This window comes from Dermacentor albipictus, chromosome 2 (genome assembly GCF_038994185.2).
Source record: "Dermacentor albipictus isolate Rhodes 1998 colony chromosome 2, USDA_Dalb.pri_finalv2, whole genome shotgun sequence".
Classification (NCBI taxonomy): domain Eukaryota; kingdom Metazoa; phylum Arthropoda; class Arachnida; order Ixodida; family Ixodidae; genus Dermacentor; species Dermacentor albipictus.
This window is the reverse complement of record NC_091822.1, coordinates 47,437,867-47,458,973: the sequence shown is the minus strand read 5'-3', so window position 1 is coordinate 47,458,973 and position 21,107 is coordinate 47,437,867. Positions and strand designations below refer to the sequence as shown.

The following is a 21,107-nucleotide window of genomic DNA, read 5'->3' as shown; positions in this document are numbered from 1 at the left end:
CTTTTGCGCGAGTAACTTCGTGGCCCTGTATTCACATTGCGATCACTGTTTTCATTGAATATCATAACACCTGATTTTTAAGGCTAATCTTCAGACCAAATTTCGTCTTTCTGCCCACAGATATGAGCCAGACGTTGTATATCACTTTGCTTGTTAGCTAGCAGCACAATGTCGTCCGCTTAAAAGAAACCTGGAAGCTGCTGCTCTACTACTGTACCCTCATGTTTGTATGATAGATTACACGCGATAAACTTTCCTATAGCGCCCTTTCCGTCCTCACCATGAACATTACAAACTGCAGTGGGTATAAAGGGCACCCCTGCTTCAGTCCCTTCTTGATATCAGCTTCCTCCTCGCTCCTCATTCCTCCCATTCAACGCATACAGTATTTTCTAGGTAAATCTCTCTCAAAAGCTGCATACAATCGTTACCTGAGCCTTCCCCTTCCAGGATATCCCACAAAATGTTGCGGTACACGTTGTCGTAGGCTCCTGTAATGCCTAAAAAAGGCCACATACAACGGTCTGCTTTCTGCTCCGGATTTCAGTACACTGAGTAAAGAGAAATAAGTTATCATCCAGACGCCTACCTATTCTGAAGCCATTCTGAAGTTCTCCCAACATACCATTATTCTCTGCCCCTGCTTAGAGCTTTGATTTATTCGCAAGCATTGCTGACCTGTATATTGCTGTTGTAATGGTCAAATGTCTATATGAGTATAAAGCAAAAGCGTTTGGCTGGTGTACCCTCTGCACTTACCACATCTGCTTAGTCGGCACCCGCCTCATCGCTGCGGCGCACCCTCTTCAATCAGTACCATTACTTCGTCCAAAGATTGCACTATAAAGTAGTCTACCTAAAAAAGAAATATTCTGGCATGAAGTAAAACTACAACGGCAAACTGAAGATAGCCGGTGAGTGTGTTTCTTTGACGGGCGACGTAACGCACATCATAGGCTCATATCATAGACTCACATCATAGGAACGCACATCATAGGTGCGTTCCGCCCGCGTAATGGGTAGGCCGCGAATTGGGCGGACCGAGGAAGAACAGCATGCCTAAGAACAACGACGGTGAGGGCATATGGCGGCAGGAGGCTGCTAATGCTGAGTCTACCATAGCAGCCACAAAGCTATAGTCACCTAAGTGACAAATTAATGGAGACGGTAGAAAATGACAATTCATGTGGTCTTAACTTTATTTAAATCATTGTAGTTTATCACCATATATGCAACTCCGCTGGTCATCCACCCTCACAGAGTAGAATGGCAGTGAGTAGCGGCAGCTCCTTCATTGATCTATTAGGGAAAATGTACGCAACTTTAGTAGGAAGCTGCTTCGGCTTCTTTGGCCTTAAACGCGCCAAAAGAACCTCACATTTCCACCCTTCCTGCGGGCAAGCACTTGGTGTCGGAGTTGAATGCCTCACGTCCCCACCCACATCAGCCTGTAAAATCTTCAGGCTTAACGAAAGGCGGGTGGACGAATTTCAAAAGTTGTTCGTCTGACTCGAAAGCTTTGTGTGAATATTGTTTGTGATCGTATCGTAGGTGTGATGCAGCGGAATATATGTTTCGCGTGTTAGCAGAATAGCAGACGCAGTTGCATGCCTGCATCCACGGGATACATGCCGCGGCTCTTCGCTTTTGTGACATAATAATGCCGTTTTTTTTCATTTAACTTGGTCTCTTCTTTAAGCAGTGCTGTGGCTCCGCCGAAAAATTTTATTCTTTCACCTCACTAGTCGTTCTTGTCTCTACTTGAAACTTTCTGAACTGCCCGCGAGGTTTCACTCATGGTCCGTCGAATTGTCCTGCTTCCGGGAGCAATGTTCTTCGGCTAAAGTGGCTGGTGCTTCCTACGTTCCTACGTATGGTTTGTTCTGAATTCAACGAGGCGTTTAATGCGGAATCTTCTCGTATATATGCTCCAAAGCGACTATCTCAACGACGCTTTCTTTGTCATTGTACGCGTTAGCGCTCTTAAGCCATATTTGAAAAAAAAGGCTTTGGATTTGTACGTAAATGCAAGACAACGACTGGCCTTGACTACGCCTCGCATTTCAAAACTTAAACTTTAAGCCATATTTTGAAAAAAAAAACTCCACCTGCGCCGTCGAACCATCATCTTCTCGTATTCGCGCGAATCCTTAGCAGTTAATCTTGCGACAACGTCGGCCGCGTCGTCGCGGAGTAATGTCAGCAGCCGATGTGACCAAGTTTCTTTCTGGAGTTCTTCTGCTTTGTTGCAAGTTTTAATTTAAAGGTTGAAGAGGTACAAACTGATGTCACTGCTAGTTTTAAAGAGTTGCATGAACCCAGCATGTTGAAGCTTTTGCGACCTATGAACGTTTCTTAAGAGCTTCCGTCTACTTCCAAACTGCGAAGCTGAAATTCTTCAAATAGTAGTTCTATTTCATTACTTTAGTTCATGGGAGACCGCCTTATAGCATTCCTCGACTTCGTCGTCTTTCGCCCCGCACTTGGTAATTGCCTCAATAATTACTGCTTTTTGCATGGACTAGTGCGTAGTCCTGCAAAGCTCTTTAGACAGCATAACTAGGCTGCGTTTGGTTAGTGACGTGACAATCAGGATAGCTTTACTGCCATTACACATGACCAGAATGTCGTTGCAGCTCTTGAATTTTGCAAGATGCCGCAAATGTTAAAAAAAGGCACCGCTAGTGCTTCCAGTGATGTCAAACAAGCCGTGGTCTCACCAAATTGGATGCCGTGGCCACTGTCAACATGCGCTCCATGCCTCCGCCGACTCTGTGTCCGCCGTTTACAGCGGCAATAAGACGTGCAGCCTCAGCGCGTTCTTCTTGACCGCCTCATCGATGCCTTCCTTGTGGCAATTGAGCATATACGTTGTCTTGGCACAAAGGCTGCGCCACACAGCGACCACTCTTCGTGTAAAAGGGTGCGGCTACTTGGCTTGTGAAAACTCAATGGGTGCTCCTTGGCCCCATTTCTCGACCCTCTCCTGGTGCTAATGGAGTGTTTCTCGGGCACCGGTCCTGGTCGTCCATTCCTCGACTAACGGTGGTCGTTCTGGCACCAAATACGCAATAGCTGCACCAGCATCTGAAGAGGCGTGCGTTTGATTGCGACCACTGTCACTAGGAGTTACGTATTCGGCGTCAGAATGATCCCTGGTAGTCGATGAATGAACGACCAGCACCCACGGCCAGCAGAGAACACCCTTCAAAATTGTTAAACGCACTTTCCTCGCGTTTCCTAACCAATCATTTTGGCACAAACATAAACGAAAAGCAAGTGTAGGCGAGCGTAGCAATGTTATCTGAAGATGGAAGCATGGACCAAATGGAAGAAATACAGGCTTAACAATATCTCCAGGAGAAAACAAGCCAGCAAACCATCATGCGGTGCGTATGCATTGTAAATTTGTGCGCACAATCTATGCAGAACCGCAGTGCATACAAATATGTAGTGCATACGATTGGAGTAGACAGAAAACGGTCGCCATAGAGGCTAAGACTACCAGATTCCGTACATTTCCTCAAAGCCCTTATGCCTGCTACCGACAATTAGAGAATATCAAGCCGTTGGCAATGCTTACACACTGGATGACACATCAAGTCTTGCGCATGACGCTCAGAAAATACTAAACACAACGCATACTTCGCAACGTCGAATGCGACTGCCGTTGTCTGTTGTCCACGAACAGCTTTTACATGTCTGTCAGAGCGGCCTCGCCTGTCTCCTCATTATCCCGGGATGTTGTCCTTTCGTTGTCGTGCTTTGAGCGTGTAAGTGACGTTGATATGTGGGAAACCTCCAACAAACATTTGGTAGAGTGGTGTACATTGTGAAATGCAGTGCAAGTGAACACGGACAGAAAGAGCACACGAACAGAAGAACGTTGACTGGCCAATGTCGGTTTACTGCAAACAGGGGAAGTTGTACACCCACGTCATCAAAAATTCCAATTTAACGGAACTGAGATAACTACCAACATGTCTACGATGAACCGCTATAACCACATGTGCAGAGCAACGACCGATTAGCGGCTCTGTGCATACCAGGTGGCGCCAAATAATCCGTGCTAGTGGAACACCATCGCGAAACAAATGGCCGTGATCTATCTAAAAACGCCACTTCTTTCAGAGGGAGGGTGGTCGACGGACGACTTGTACAGAGTTGGTCGTTGCACTATATGGGGGGGGGGGGGGGGAGGGTTGAAAACCTTTCATCATGAACGTAAACGAACTTGCCGAACTTTCAGTCTTGCCCCATAAAGTCTGCACGTGGAAGTTAGGCGTCCAAACACAAGGCAGCCCGGTGTCTCTGTTTTTGTGGAGCTGTACGACATTGCAAAAGACAAAGCCAGTTGTTGATGATGATGATGATGTGTGGTGTTTTATGGCGCAAGGGCCAGGTTTGGCAAAAGAGCGCCATGGCAAGTGGTAATGTTCACGATGTATTATGGAAGATGTGACTTGGCTGTAAAGTGGCCTAAAAATAGTCGCTGTAAACTGCGTAAAATCTACGTGCTATAAAATTATGGCGATGACTAATGACGAATACTATGGACATTAAAATCCATCGTAAAAGAATGATGCAAAATAGAAAATATATAAGATGATAAAATTACTTGGAGCACTGCTGCCTCGCCAGAGTCCTTGCTATACGAAACGAAAACGATACGTGCTATACGAAAGAGCTATCACAGCGGCATCCTCTGAAGAGAGGACCCGCTACGAACATGTGGAGCTAACAACATGCAAGACAACATCTTTCAGAAAACGTAGGACTTCGTTCGTGTCACATAAAGGTTCTAGGCCGAGTAGCATTATAGGATGTAGGGGGATGTGCTGCCGGTATACTAGAGAATAATGTTTCCTTCTCTCAGATTCAGCTGCACGGACAGTCAAGGAGGACGTGGAGGATGGTCAGCCTCTCCCCGCATCTACCGCAGGTTGGAGGATCATTTTCAGCGAGTGAGAAGTTATGCGTGCCAAATGTGTGTCCTATTCTGAGGCGACAGAATAGGACATCTGTTCGCCGTGATTTTGTTACGGAGGGCCTAGAACCTAACTGTGGCTTTATCACGTGCAGTTTGTTATTTACTTCTGCGTCCCACATACGTTGCCAGTGGTTTCGCAGTTTCCTTCTTAAGAAAGGCTTCAGGTCTTTGACATGGACCGAAGCAGTAGGATTAACTGCATGCAGTGAAATTGATGTGGCCATCTGGTCCGCTAGAGCGTTACCCTCGATGCCCCTATGTCCAGGCACCCAGCATATATTCACATGTTGGGTAGATATATATACTTTACAAAGGACGGAGTAGAGTTCATTAATTACCGGATTTTTGTGGTTACAGAAAGATATCAAGGCCTTCACAAGACTAAGATAGTCCATACATATAACTGATTTCTGGAGTTTTGACTTATTTATATGCTTTACGACCGACAGCAGTGCGTAGGCCTCAGCCGTAAAGACACTAGTTTCCGGATGCAGTACATCGGCTTCCGAGAAGGATGGACCGACGGCTGCATAGGACACCCCGTCGTGTGACTTCGATGCGTATGTGTAGAGCTTCATTCATCCCGAAAATGCAATTGAATTTCAATATCTTGAGCGTGTTTTGTAACTTGCATGAAAGATATATCGCATTGTATCCGCTGCCACTCCCAAGGAGGTAGCAGCTTGGCTGGATGCATTGGGCGAAGCTGGAGGAGTGGAACATGCATTTCATGACTAAGCTCCCTCACACGCAGCGAGAAAGGCTGTCTTACTGAGGGACGATCATGAAAGAGTGTCGCATATGTGATCTCGTTAACGGTATTATAACACGGATGTTGAGGATTAGAGTGCACTTTCAGAAAATATGTTTGGCTGATGTATGTTCTCTGGATACGAAGTGACCACTCATTCGATTATGCATATAAACTTTCAACGGGGCTTGTCCTGAAAGCGCCCGTGGCTAAGCGGATACCTAGATGGCGGACTGGGTCTAACATCTTTAACGCACTCGGGGCGGCAGAATGATAGATCACGGCGCCGTAGTCTAATCGTGATCGAATGAGGCTTTTATAGAGTTTCATTAAACAATTCCTGTCACTACCCATCTAGTCTGGGATAGGAGTTTCATTATGTTCATCGTTTTTAGACATCTTTCTTTAAGATGTTTTATGTGGGAAACGAAAGTGAGTCTGTAGTCAAGTGTAACACCTGGAAATTTGTGCTCTTTGTTTACGGGTATTTGTTGTCCACCCAGTTTTAAGCTAGGATCTGGGATCATTGCTCTCTTTCTTGTAAAAAGAACGCAAGAGCTTTTGTTAGGATTGATCTTAAATCCATTCTTGTCTGCCCACATCGACACTTTGTTCAGGCCATGCTGTACCTCTCTCTCGCAGATAGCGAGGTTCAAAGATTTGAAAGCTATTTGAATGTCACCCACGTAGACAGAGTAAAAGATCGCCGACGGTAAGGAAGCACGAAGCGATTTCATCTTCACGATAAAGAGCGTGCAGCTGAGCATGTCTCCTTGGGGTACAGCCATTTCTTGCGTAAAAGGACGTGAAAGTACATTGCCGACTTAAGCATATTACCATGGATGCCCATTTCTAACAAGTCTCAAGATTCCGTTGTGCCACGTTGTGTCGTATGCCTTCTCCATATCGAGCAATATGGACAGGAAAAACTGTTTGTGTACAAATGCGTCACGAATGTTTGCTTGAATACGTACAAGGTGATCAGTTGTGAAGCGCGCTTCTCGGAAGCCGCACTGATAAGGATCAAGCATTTTGCTCTGTTCAAGGAGATGAATGAGTCGCCGATTTATCATGTTTTTCAAACACCTTACCAATGCAACTTATGAGGGCTATCGGGCGGTAACTTGCCACTGAGGAAGGGTCTTTGCCTTCTTTCAAAGCAGGGACCACACTGGCTTCCTTCCATGGGGTTGGAAGGTACCCTGCATCCCAGATGGTGTTGAAAAGGGTGAGTAGCGGAACTCGCATATCAATGTGTAAGTTTTTGAGCATTTCATACATGATTCCATCAGATCCTGGTGCGGAGCTCTTGCATGCGCTCAAGGCAGCTCTCAATTCGGCAATACTAAAAGGACGGTCGTAAAGCTCATTCTCTCGACATTTTCTTGTTAATGGTTGACGTTCTTCTATTTGTTTATATTTCAGGAAGGATTTCGAATAATGAATTGAACTTGATACGCTCTCAAAGTGCTGCCCAAGTGACTCTGCCTGATCTTGCAGTGTATAGCCCTGTGTACTTACCAGAGGGAGTGAATATGTTTGTCGCCCTCTGATTCTATTTACCCTGTTCCAGACTTTGGCCTCATCTGTAAACGAGTTAATACTCGATAAATACTTCTCCCAGCTGTCTCTTCTGGCCAGTCGGCGGGTTCTCCAACCTTGGGACTTTACTTTTTTAAAGTTGACAAGATTTTCTGCATGGGCGAAGCGCGTAGCAACCCCTATGCTGTGTCCTGAGTGGTTTTTGTCGTATCGGTGCCACCGCTATCAGTGCGAGATCGACGAAAGAGACGAGACGACTACAATCCAAAACGCCAGCAAGGGGAAAGAGCCCCGTCTTTATTTCCACAACCGTTTTAGTAGAACCAGCGTGACGTCAGTGACACGTGGTTTCATACATGCGTCAGGCGCAATGACCCGGCGCGCCCTGCGGGAGCGTGCTTTCAGCCGCATAGAAATACATTCCAGCACATCCACCCTTTTGCAAAATGAAAGTGGTTTTCGTGCATGACATTTAGCACACCCGCACATGAACAAAGCAAGAACCCTCAGCGGTAATCTACCACCAACAAAATCTTATTCATCAAATCCGTATCGAACTGGTCGCTTAACCACTCTACCAGACTTGGTCACAGTCACTGAAGCAGAAGGTACGAAAGTTGAAGTCATAGCCCCCGATGCTAAAGGTAACGAATCTGTTAAGGTAGCGGGTGACTCCCTGTTCGTAAAAACCAATTCGGATGAATCACTTTCGTTTGGAAACTCGTAGCTGCCTTCTGCCTTCCTCTGTTCCGGCAAGTGGTTGAGCATTCGTCGGTTACTCCGCAGCGTACTCCCATCCTGGGTGCGTATTATGTAGGACCGCGGTATAGCGGCTATGGCTAGCACCGTTGCTCTGGTCTTCATGTCCGTTACCCAAACGGAATCACCAGCTTTTAGTTTGTTCAATTCTCTGGTTCTGTGGCGCCTGTTGTAGTAACGTGCTTGTAGCTTCTTGTTGGCACTATCTTTGGCCGCAAGATTACTAATCGGTGGCTGCACTGGACCACGCAGCTGCGGCGCCATTGGAACTCTTGTCCTAAGACGCCGGCCCATGACGATTTCAGCCGGACTAGGCCCAAGAATGCCTGGGGTTGCGCTATAGGCAAGCAGAGCCAGGTACGGGTCCTTAGACTTAAGGATCAGGCGCTTAATTGTTTGCACCATACGTTCAATTTCCCCATTAGCCTGAGGGTACCTAGGGCTAGTATTGATGTGACCAAAGCCATAATCGTGTGCAAACTTATGAAATTCTGTACAAGAAAATTGTAGTCCATTGTCTGTCACTACGGTCTCCGGGATGCCATGGCGTGCAAAAATGCCTTTTAGCCTCTCTATCACCGCCCCAGCTTTTGTTGAGGGAAGGAGGGCTACTTCCGGATACCGTGACAGGTAGTCGACCACGACAAGATAATGACAGTTGTTAATAAAGCACAAGTCGACCCCAACTCGTTCCCACGCGAAACTTGGCGTTGGGGTTAAAATCAATGGCTCTGAGTTCTGGTTGACAAAGCGCGCACAAGTAACACATTCTTTCACTTGCCGCACAAGTTGTTTGCCGATGCCTGACCACCAGACCAATTCCTTTGCCAAAGCTCTAGTTCTCGCGATTCCCTTATGTCCATCATGTAGTTTTTTGAGTACTTCCTTTCTTAGGCACTGAGGTACCACCAGCCTGGTCCGTTTTAGCAGCATGCCATTGCATTCGCCAATTAGTGTTCTTTCCTGCCAGTACGGAACTAAGTAGCAAGGAAGCTTTGGTTTTTTCGGCCAGCCTTCGCGACACAACTTAAGCAAGGCTTGACAAACGACGTCAGTCTTTTGCACATCGCGTATTCTGTTAACAAAATTGTCACCCATTTGAAGCCCTTGCACACATGTTTTGACGAAAGACGACACTTCCGAGGCGGTCAGTTCACCGGCTAGTTTATCTGCTTTCGTAGGTGCTCTTGAAAGAGCGTCCGCCTTTATCAAGCTTTTACCGGGAACGTACACAATGTTAAAGTGATACCGCATCAGCCGCATTCTGAAGCGCTAAACCCTTGGCGGCAACACATCAGTAGGCATTTTACCAAGCAACGAAACGAGAGGTTTGTGGTCCGTTTCAAGCATCACCTCAATAACTCTTATGTATTCAACGAATCTTTCGGCAGCCCATGTTAACGCTAGTGCCTCCTTTTCCACTTGCACATAGCGCTGCTCAGTTTTGGTCAGTGACCTTGAAGCACTATCGGCCGGCGCTCGCCATTGCGTTGTTTCTGGAAAAGGACGGCACCGAGACCGTAAGACGAGGCGTCCGCCGAAAGAATCGTGGGAAGGCGTGGATCGTACATAGCCATGCACTTTGCTGAGCAGATAAGAGATTTCAAGCTTTCAAAAGCCGTGTTCTGAGCAGGGCTCCAAGCCCAGTCGGTCTCTTTCTGCAAAAGCTCCCGTAGCGGGGCAGTCGTTTGCGCCAAGTTCGGCAAAAAACGGCCTAGGTGGTCGGCCATGCCCGGAACACTGCGTAATTGCGATATATCACAGGGTGCTTTCAGCTCTTTAATGGCTCTGAGTTTGGCCGGACCCGGCTGTACGCCTTTCTCGCTGAGTAAATGGCCCAGAAAACTTATGCTTCGAACACCGAACACACACTTTGCTTTGTTTAAGATAACGTTAGACTGGGCCAGCTTAGCTAAGACGTTCGATAGACTAGAGTCATGTTGCGCTTTGCTGTCGCCAAAAATGAGAATATCGTCCATCAGGTTAACGACGCCAGGAAGGCCTGCCAGGATTTCAGACATTCTTCTTTGAAAATACTGTGGAGCTGATGTAATCCCGAATGGCAACCTGGTGAAACAGTACCCGCCCAAACGGTGTAATGAACATGGTCAGCACTTCTGAGGCCTTGCTCAGTCGCACCTGATGGAAGCCGGAATTCGCGTCTAATTTGGAAAACCATTTTGCACCGGCAAGAGAGCCCAGTGCTTGGTCGACAGTAGGCAATGTGTATCTTTCTCTTAAAACAAACTTGTTCAATTGCGTAAGGTCTACGCAGATTCTTACATCTCCCGAGTGTATTTGTACAGGTACAATGCCGGCACACCACTCTGTTAGCTCTTCGACTTTACGAATGACGCCCATTTGTTCTATCTTCTCGAGTGCTCGTTTTACAGGGTCCTGAAGCGGTATAGGAATTCTGTGCGGTGCGCTTATTGCAAATGGAACAGCATTTGGTTTAAGCCTTATTGTATACTCCCCCGGCATAGTGCCCAAGTTGTTGAAAACCTGAGGGCACAAAAGTTCGTAGTTGGGTTCCTTGTGAGCCACAGAGTCAACGAACGTAACTCCCAACGCTTCGAGAGCCGGCAAACCCAGCAGTACATGACGCAAAGGACTGACCACATAACACGTTTGGCGCGAAGTTTGTCCCCTCCGAAATATATCCGCCTGAAACTTGCCCAAAACATTTAAGCGGTCATCGCTAGCGCCAGTCAAGACCTCGTCGGCCTTTTCCAAGCTCGTGGGAAGTCCCGGAAATGACGCGGGAATAACGGACACTTCTGTGCCTGAGTCGCCCTTTGCAAAAACAGGCCGGAGTTAAGCAATACATGAACGTAACGCGCTTTGGCGCGAGGCGCCTCGACCGCGCCCCAAAAAACCTCCCCACTGTCCTTTTGTACAGACGACACTTGTACCTTTCGCTGGTAGCCTGGATAAGTCCGTTTGAAGCACGCCTTGGCGATGTGTCCCTTTAAGCCGCAGTTCAAGCACATCTGGCCTCTTGCTGGGCAGGCTGTCCTTGGGTGCGAGTTGCCTCCGCAGAAGATGCACGGTCCCTCGGAACGAGCTGATGTCGGCCGGGTTTCCTTGCTGCGTTGCGATTTCCTGCGGTAGCCCACTGCGTCGGCATTGACGTCCTCACATGGCTTGCACGGTGTGTATTCGTGGACTTCGTTACAGTTTCGAAGTTCTTGCTGCTGCTGAACGGTCTCTTTAAGGCGGGCCCTCACCAGAGCTTTTGCGAGAGACAGCTTGGGATCCATTTGGAGCGACTCGGAAAGTTTTTCATGCAGCAGGCCCACGACGAACCGGTTCCTGATGAGGCGCTGCTGGAATTCTCCGAAGTCACATTTGTCCGCCAAGACGTGTAGAGCAGTCATGAACTGGTCAATTGACTCGCCAGGCATCTGGTGCCGCTTGTGAAAGCAAGCGCTCTTGTAGACAACGTTGCTCTCCTTGATGAAGTAATCGTCGAACTTCTTTTTGACCAGCTCAAATTTCTTCGAATGTTCTGCAGAAAGATTGAAGGTGCCGAAGATGTCCCTTGCTTGTCGACCCATGGTATAAAGCAGAGTACGTACTTGTGCCTCTTCCGGGCGCTCATTCAGGCCCGACGCATAGCGATAGTCGTCGAAGTGCAGTATCCACGCCGGCCACTCTGAGGTAATGTCGAAGTCCAGCGGTGGCGGCTGCTGAAGATCCGGCGGCGATGCAGTGGCAATTGCAGCCTCCGTTTCCGACGACGTCTCGGCGCTCTTTTCAATCGCTTTTCAAAAGTGGGTGGGTCGCATAACTTCTGACACCATGTCGTATCGGTGCCGCCGCTATTAGTGCGTGATCGACGAAAGAGAGGAGACGGCTGCAGTCCAAAACGCCAGCAAGGGGAAAGAGCCCCGTCTTTATTTCCACAGCCGTTTGAGTAGAACCAGCGTGACGTCAGTGACACGTGGTTCCATACATGCGTCAGGCGCAATGAGTTGGCGCGTCCTGCGGAAGCGTACTTTGAGCCGCATAGAAATACATTCCAGCACAATTCTGCATTCATCGTTCCACCACGGGACATGCCGTTTGCATGCCGAGCCACTTACCTCACGTATGCATTTAGATGCGGCATCTATTGTGAAGCCTGCGAAGTACTCCACAGCAGCATCGAGTGTTCTTAATAGTATGGGGAAGTGGTCGCATCCGTAAGGACTGTTCGTAACTTCCCATTCGAGTTCAGGCAGTATAGACGGGGAAACTATGCTCAGATCAATTGAAGAAAAGGTATTGTTTGCAAGACAGTAATAAGTGGGTTTCTTTTTATTCAGAAGGCGCGCACCAGAAGAAAAAAGGAACTGTTCAACAAGACGACCTCGCGCATCTATACGAGAGCCGCCCCACAGGGAGCTGTGCGCATTGAAATCGTCAAGAACAACATAAGGTTTTGGCAATTGATCTATGAAGGATTGGAATTCATGTTTCGGTAATTTGTAGTGTGGGGGTAGGTAAAGCGCGCAAATGGTGAGGAGTTTATTTAGAAGAACAGCTCAAAACCGCCACTGCTTCAAGGGGCGTTTGTAGCTGTAAAGGCTGACAGGAAATACTTTTATGAATAAAACTGGCAACACCGCCTGATGATACGACAGCATCATCGCGATCTTTGCGGAACTTGACATACGGTCGGAGAAAGTTTGTGTGTTGTGGTTTTAGGTGTGTTTCCTGTAGACACAGCACTTTAGGATTGTATTCTTGCATAAGCTGTTGCAAGTCATCAGGGTTTCTAAGAACACCTCTAACGTTCCATTCAATAATTTGTGTATCCATATTGAAAGTAAATAAGTGCTGTGTGTATGGAAACGGAGGTGATGCCATAGGTTACAGAGCTCTTTCGAGGCCCTGTAACGGGGATTCTGCCCTTTCTGGAGTGTTCGAGGGAGCCTCGCCGCTCCTTAGACGTTTGGTGCGCCTTGGTGACAGGTGTAGTGCCCATTGCCTCTTGTGAGGCGCCGGACACGTGCTCGTGCGAGCGAGAAGTTACAAGAGAGGGTCCTGCCTTGGGGGGCAAGACCCCTGCGCCCACCAGCCCGGAGGTCGATGGGGCACCCTGCGGGATTTGGCTGCGCGGCTGTTGCCAGCGCTGGAAGGGGCCGGGGAGGTTGGGGCAGCCTCGGCTGCGCCCAACTTCGGGGTCGATGGCCCCTCTGCTGTGTTGACGGAGCAGCGCTAGCTGCAACCGCCGCGGGGGCAGATGGCGTAACAGCCGACTCACTGCCTGTGGGTCGGACAGCCGCCGGAGGCCGTTGTGACGCTGCCCCCTTACGCGCCACATCGGCATTGCTGCTCTTAGACAGGTATGAAACCCGCCTACGTGCTTCTTTGAAAGATATGTTTTTTTTTACTTTGATTGTCACAATCTCCTTTTCACTTTTCCAGGACGGGCACGACCGCGAGTATGCGGCATGCTCGCCTTCACAATTGACACAATGTGGAGTGTTCTGGCATGTTTCGGAGGAATGTTCATTGTCACTGCACTTGACACATGTAAGCCGGCCTCGACAGTTCTGTGAACTGTAGCCGAACCTTTGACACTTAAAGCATATAAGAGGATTGGGCACGTATGGCCTAACACGAAGTTTGATATAACCGGCCTCGATGGACTCGGGGAGGACACTTGAACCGAAAGTGCGTATCAGGTGTTTCGTCTTGATCTCTTTACCGTCTCGCCTCATCTTAATTCGCTTAACATTTATGACATTCTGTTGACTGAAGCCCTCCAAAATTTCAGCTTCAGCGAGCTCTAGCATGTCATCGTCCGAGACAACGCCGCGCGTGGTGTTCATGGTACGGTGCGGGCTTACTGTTACTTGGGTCTCCCCAAATGACACAAGTTTCGGCAGTTTCTCATACTGCTTCTGATCGTGGAGCTCCAGGAGAAGATCACCACTTGTCATTCTCAACGCCTTATATCCTGTTCTAAATACTTCACTTAAAGACTTCGAAACAAGGAACAGTGAAATGTTACGCACTAGTTTGTCTGGCTTTTCTGAGTGAATCACATGGAATCTAGGAAAGTTCTGGACTTGTCCTCCGAAAAACTGAAAGAGATCTTCGGTGCGCCCTCGTTTCTGAGGGCAATCAGGTAGTTTAGGAAAAGCATTTTCCATAAGTATAGTTGAGTTTTCGGCCGCGATGCCAGCCACCTACCATGGAGCCCAACAGGGGGACGTGACAGAAGTTCCTGCAAGGGAAACCCTGCCAACACCAGCTGTACATCGCTACTCTAACCAAATACAGCATAGCCAAGGCTGGCCAGCCACACAAGGTTAAACCTTGCCGCAGGGAAACTAGGAAGTGAGCAGAAGTGAAGAGAAGACAGGAAAGATGAAAAAGGCGAGAGAGAAAGTTGAAGACTGGAGAGGAGGACAGGAAAAGGTGACTGCCGATTTGTCCCGGGTGGGTCAGTCCGGGGGTGCCGTCTATGTGAAGCAGAGGCCAAAGGGGTGTGTTGACTCCCCCGGGAGGCCTTAAGGGTCCAAACACCCAGCATCAGCTCAACCCCGAGGATCCCCTTTTCCCCAGACACGGCTAAGCCGCGCACGGCTACACGCGGGAGGGGCCGACCCTCGTGTGCTCGGGTACGTTGTGTCGCAACACACCAAACGCCTGCTGACGCAGACGCCCCTGCGGGGAAACCAGTTGTTAAACCCTTCCTTGTTACCATCCAGCAACTGCCTTTCTACGGCGATAAAACACGTGTCGAAATAGTTCCGATATGCTATACAAAAGATTAAACCGCCGCCTAAAGACATGAAGCCATAATGCCTGAGACCACATCAAAGGAAGTACTGCAACTTGAAATTTTGTAATGTTGAGTGAAGGAGCTTTGCATGTTAGCATCATGAATGTTATTATGAATAACATTGTTGAACCTTTGCCGAATTGGTTTCACACCGAGGTTCTCAATATGGCAGTCTCATATTAGTCTGGAAAGTCAAATCAAATCAAATGAAATCATACTTTATTCTCCAGGAAATATCTGGATGGTCACCTGGGCTAAAAGCTGTACGAACAGCTTGACGAAGGCCCAGGAAACCATTACATGGCAGCAGCAGACAGTATAGTTGGCCAACAACAACCAACAAACAACAATAGCAATACAGAAGTAGTCATCAAATCAAATACAGTAAGCAATCTAGTACAGCATCAAATCAAGTACAGCAATAACACAGAAGTTTTCTTAAACGACATATGAATGAATACGGATTACATGTGCACAAAGTATGTTCTTATTTGTTTTCGACTAAAACTAGCAGTATGTTTATGTTTATTGAGAAAAAATGGCAGATTATGAGCCAAGGATTGCAGCTTGTAATGGGTTCTAAACTGTGGTAAGGACCATGTTTCAGTACAACGAGTGTTAACTATTGGTGTACGATATTCAAGGGAAGCAAGTTGTGTCAGGAAATTACTCATACCTGTGGAAGAAAAGTATGTTATTTGTAATAAACGAAATTCATATATATTATCTACACGGATCAAATTGATTGATGCTATTGCGGGATTAGCACTCGACGTTGGTTCAACGGTAATGATAAGGCGGATAAGGCTCTGCAATACAAGAAGCTTGTTCATATTTCTTTTAGTTGTTGTTGCCCATACTAGTGTACAATAGTTATTGTGAGAAATAGGGCGTAATATATTTGTAGTTTAGCGCTTGTGGGAAGAAGTGTGCGGCAGCGCGAGATTACACCTGTAACTGCAGACAGTTTTCTGAGACGTAAGCAACATGAGCGTCCCATTTTAGATTGGCAGAAAAATACACACCGAGAACCTTGTGCTCGCGGTGACTATTTCTATATGCTGGTCTTGAAAAATGAATGAATTCACCGGAGGAACTGCTTTATTTTGAGCACGAAAAATAACTGCTTTGGATTTAGTGGGGTTTACTTTGATTTGATTTACTGTAGTCCATGCTGATAGTTTAGTAAGGATATCATTGCATTTTAGCTCTAGTGTGCTAATATTACTCCCAGAAATAAGTAAGGTGCTGTCATCAGCATAGATCACAAATTTTACTGTGGTGTCGATATTTACGATATCATTGATAAACGTATTAAATAAAAGGGGCCCCAATATACTTCCTTGTGGCACGCCACATGCAATTGGTAAGAATGATGATCTTTGATTGTTAATATACACGCACTGGTACCTATTTTCTAAGTAGGATTTAACTAAGGCCAAAGCTGTACCACGAATTCCATATGATGAAAGCTTACTAATGAGAATACTGTGATCAATGGATTCAAACGCTTTACTAAAATCGAGGAAAATTCCGGCTTTCAGTAAATTATTATCAATATTTTCCAAAATAATTTCCTTGAGGGCTAACAAGGCGGCTTCAGTCGACCGCCCCTTCCGAAAACCATACTGTGAGTTTGTCAAAATACTGTGCTTATCATAAAAGTTTGTAATGCGAAAAAAAAATACTTTTTTTCCTGTCTCTTCGAAAAAACTGGGAGGACAGAAATGGGACGGTAATTAGACGCAAGGTTGTGATCACCGCCTTTGTACAATGCAGATACCCTTGCACATTTCATGGAAGTTGGAAATATACCTGTCTCAAGGACAAGATTAAAAATATGAGCAAGGGCAGACGTTAATAATTCTAATACATACTTAACAGGTTTAATTTGAACATCGCTTGTATCCAATGATCTACTGTTTTTTAGACTCATGAATGTGCTGTATATTTCATTTTCATCTGTAGGAGCAAAAAATATGCTTTCAGCACAGCTATAAGCTAGGGTAACTGTATCCAAGGGAGTACTACTCGGTCTTGCAGCGTTTACAAAATAATGATTGAAGTATTCAGCTATGTCGCGATCTCCAAGTTCACGGCCATTAATAGTTATCTTTCTCGGAATTGAACGCGAGTCATCCCGTCCAAGGACATTGTTTATAACTTTCCATGCAGCACCAGGTCGTTGCCTATTTATATCTGCAAACAGTTTCTTGTAATATGCAGTCTTTGCGCATTTAATCTCCGCATTTACTTGATTCGTTGTTTTCTTAAATTCCTTCAGTGCGGTTTCGGAACGTGAACGAAGAAAATCATGATAAACGCGGTTTTTCATTCTAATCAATTTGAGGTGTTCCCTGTTTATCCATGGTTTTCTCGTTTTCATTGATGACTTAAGTGCGATCAACGGGAAGTGCTTTGCGTACTTGTCCATAAAGATTTTAATCAATTCCCCATATGCATCATTCGGATTTGTTTTATTCAGAACTGTTGACCAATCACAGGCCAATAAATCTTGTTTGAACATTTCCAAAGTGTCCTGCGTGATGGATTGAATTATAATGGGTTCTTTGGGCTCCCTTGTTTGAGAGCAGTTCGTTTGATAGGTCATGAACACAGGGAAATGTTCGCGTATGTCAGAAGTTAGAGTACCACATGTATGAACTTTGGTATTAATATTTGTCAAAATAAAGTCGAGTGCGGATTGCGTAGTGACTGTAACTCGTGTAGATATTTTGATTAGGTTCAGGAAACCAGAGGAATGCAACACAGTGCTTAATTGTCGAGTAGTGTTGGTATCACCAAGTACATTTATTTTAAAATCGCCACTGCAGACAAGGCGGAAGTTGTTGCTGCATACATAGTCCAGCAACGACTCAAAAAACTCCATGAAAGATTTTATGTTACCTGCTGGAGGACGATATACAACACAGATGGTTTCATTTTTGCATTGTACGGTGAGTATGTCGATATCGGAGGTTACTTTGCTCAAGTCAGGCACGATTTCACAGTTCTTGTTCACTTTTACATGAACTGAAACACCACCGTCTCGTGTGCCAGTACGATTTAAAAAGAAATTCTTATAACCTGGTAATATTAACATAATACATCCGTCGTGATACCACGTCTCTGACAACATCACGATACTAAATTTAAACGCAAAATCATCCAGAAATGAGGTAAGAACATCATCTTTTCCACTAACAGACCGTGCATTAATATGCAGAACAGATTCGCAAGATTTTGCAGGAGGTTCAACATTTTTAGGAAGAATGAATTCTTGGTACTTCATAGAAGAATCCATGATGTTCTAGTTAATCTGCGTTATTATCGGAAACAAACCCTATGTCGACTGACAAAATATCCTTTCAAGATCACTTTCATGTGCTATCAGCACGGCAGAGCTGCCATCCGATTTCCTTGCGTAGATTTTGCAGCTGTATGCCCAAACTGACTTCCATTTGTGTTCGTGTTTCTTTTTTACAGTCATCGCAAGTAGTTTTTTGAGCGTGGGACAGAGGTGCTCGTTTACAAAAATAGGTGCTGTATCGCCAAGGCCGAGGTGGTCATTTGTCAGCCGTGCTTTCTTGGCTTTCTTCAAGACAGCATCCCGTTTTGTGCGCGTCTTGAACTGCACGACAATGCTTTTGGTGTTATCAGCCTTTCGTGTGGGCACTCGATGGCAGGCTTCAATGTCACTTACTGTTATTGGTTATTTTACAACACTGCCGATCCTAACAAGCAAATCTGTCACGCTTTCATTTTCTTTCTGAATGACGCCTTGAATTTCGATGTTTGCCCTTCGCGAGTACTACTCTCAAGACACGATACGATCTTCAAGATCTTGAATTTTACTTTCTGCTGCTAGGCATTTTTTGCGGAGGGCTTCATTTTCTGTTGCAAAACATTCTTTTTTCAAGATTTCTGATTACAGTTTTTGCTTTAGTTCATTAATACTGCCATGAGCAAAGTCAACGCTCTGCACAAGATTCCTTTGTTCAGCTTTCAAATCCCTGATGTCATTGCGCAAATCCCTCTCTAGTGATTCGCGAAACACTTTAAGCTCTTGCCTTATTTCATCTTTGAATTTGAGAAAGTCGGCCTCTTTAACCGACATATTGCATGTGGCAGGTGTAACAAACACGATAAACGCTGAGAATTATATAACTTGGCACGTAGAATGATCCTAAGAAAAAAAAAACTATTTCGGAACAGGGCGGCACAATCAATAAAAAAAAGTTGCAATCAGGGCAGCAGCAGCGACAGCGGAAAAGTATTACAACATGAGAAGAAAATACAATAGTGTTTGAACTAACCTGCACACAAATAACAGATGATTGAACCTTGCACTTTTCGCTGTCGCGGCTGCCCTTGTGGCGGTGCGTTGATGCCGGCTTGGCTTTATAGCAGTGGCCACCGGAAGGCCGGCTTCACTATTCCGGAAGGTCGGTATGCGCAGCTGCAGAGCCCGCACGTGTAACTGGTGATGATGTGGCTTGCAGGTGAGGGTAGCCGGCGAGGGTGAAGGAGTGGTTGACGGTTGGAATCTGCACACAAATAAGAGACGATTGAACCTTGCACTTTTCGCTGTCGCCGCTGCCCTTGTGCCCTTGTCCTTAGGACATGCACAGTGCCACAGGCAGTATGTCACATTGTTAACTCTTCACATCGCTAAACCTTACGATGATGTTAAACACAGTGTATTATTGAGCCAGTGGCGTGGTCTTAATTTTCCGAAATATCTCTAAGCATGAATTACGGGAATTCCACACATCAGAAGAGTTTATTTCATTTAGAACGGCATTTCATTGTGTAGAGACAAGAAGTGAAAAAGGAAAACGAAGGAGGAGCATTTATTACAAGATACGCAGTGACGACGGCCTCATACGGCCCTGCTACTCGCCACAATAGGAAGGGGAAGGGGAGAAAAGGAGGCGTTTCAGGAGTGATGATGAGAAGCGACGGTGGCATGCTGCCATATATGTGCAGGTTCATGGCGCAAGGTCCAGGACACCGTCTTGAGGGTACGTACAGGTTATAAAAATCATGACAGCCTTCATTGCTCAGTTGATATTATGTCTGGCTAAGAGGCCGGTTGTACTTTTTCAATAAACGACCTGTTAACAATTGGTCAGGATGAACAGCTAAATTAATCTGCTACAGTAACAGTAAGAACCAAGCACAGGCCTTCAAAGACTTCATTTCCATATGAAATTTTCGATGCTTTGCGGCACCGAAGGCAGCCATCGAACTCTAGTTCACGGGTTAGGACAACGCGTTGCCTTTAAGAAATAATACTGCCACGAAATCCGAAGGTTGGATTGTCTAGACCCGAGAGGTGCAATGTGCCTGGGTCCGTGGAAGACAAGAAGTGATGACTTTTATAGGCGGCAATTCTTTCATATGTTACTCAACTTCATTCCGAGCTATGATGAACCTTGCATTTCAAGCATCATACAGCGTTTTTATTGTCGCTACTTAACCTTCACTCGCTTTGAAATCGTACAAAATATTTATTCGTTCTAGAAGAAAGACGTGATGCCGTTGATCTATCTCGATGCAAACTCGTGCATGTTTCCAGCCTAGCGCGCAATATATATATATATATATATATATATATATATATATATATATATATATATATATATATATATATATGTGTGTGTGTGTGTGATTACAAAACGGCACCTCAGAGGAGTGTAGTGAGTATGAGGAGAGGGTCACGTTGGGAAAGTGTGTGGCAGCGCCATTCATTTAGGGTGGACGCCATGGTTGTGGGCAAGGGAGGGCAGCTTTGGCGACGTGAAGCTACGTGAGAAAGTCTTGATTCTACTTGCTAAGATCCTATCGGCATCACGTCGGCGCAAGACAGCCTGCAGATTTACACCGCCAACGCGGCTGCTGCAGTGACTGTGGCCGCTCAGTTTTTATTTATTTATTTTTACACACTGCAGTCCCATATGATGGCTTTTGCAGGAGTGGGTTATTACACTGCTGAACTAAAAAGAAAGTGAAATCAACAATGAATCTTACGACATATGCAACTGTATTTGTACTACAGTCAAAGAACTAGAAAATCGTTTTCTTCGATTGTAGAAATAGCGAAACAGTGAGATGCATACACAGAAAACGTAAAGTAAACCAAATTTAAGTAGGTATACATACTGGTATTCACAAAGAGCAATTTCTAATGCGCTTATTGGGAGTGAGCTAAGGCAGCCAGGTAAGGAATTCCATATTTCTACAGTACGGTGAAAAAAGCTGTACTTAAACGTATTTGTAGG

At 45.9% G+C, this 21,107-nt stretch overlaps 1 protein-coding gene across 1 annotated transcript; it reads right to left on the bottom strand.

The window, feature by feature from the left end:
* Nucleotides 1–7,551: 7,551 nt before the first annotated feature.
* On the bottom strand, nucleotides 7,552–11,812 carry LOC139055403 (uncharacterized; the record flags this gene model as incomplete). Its single annotated transcript, XM_070532859.1, has 1 exon — nucleotides 7,552–11,812. A coding segment is annotated over one exon (1,059 nt), but the record flags the coding sequence as incomplete, so codon positions are not given.
* Between the last annotated feature and the right edge of the window lie 9,295 nt (nucleotides 11,813–21,107).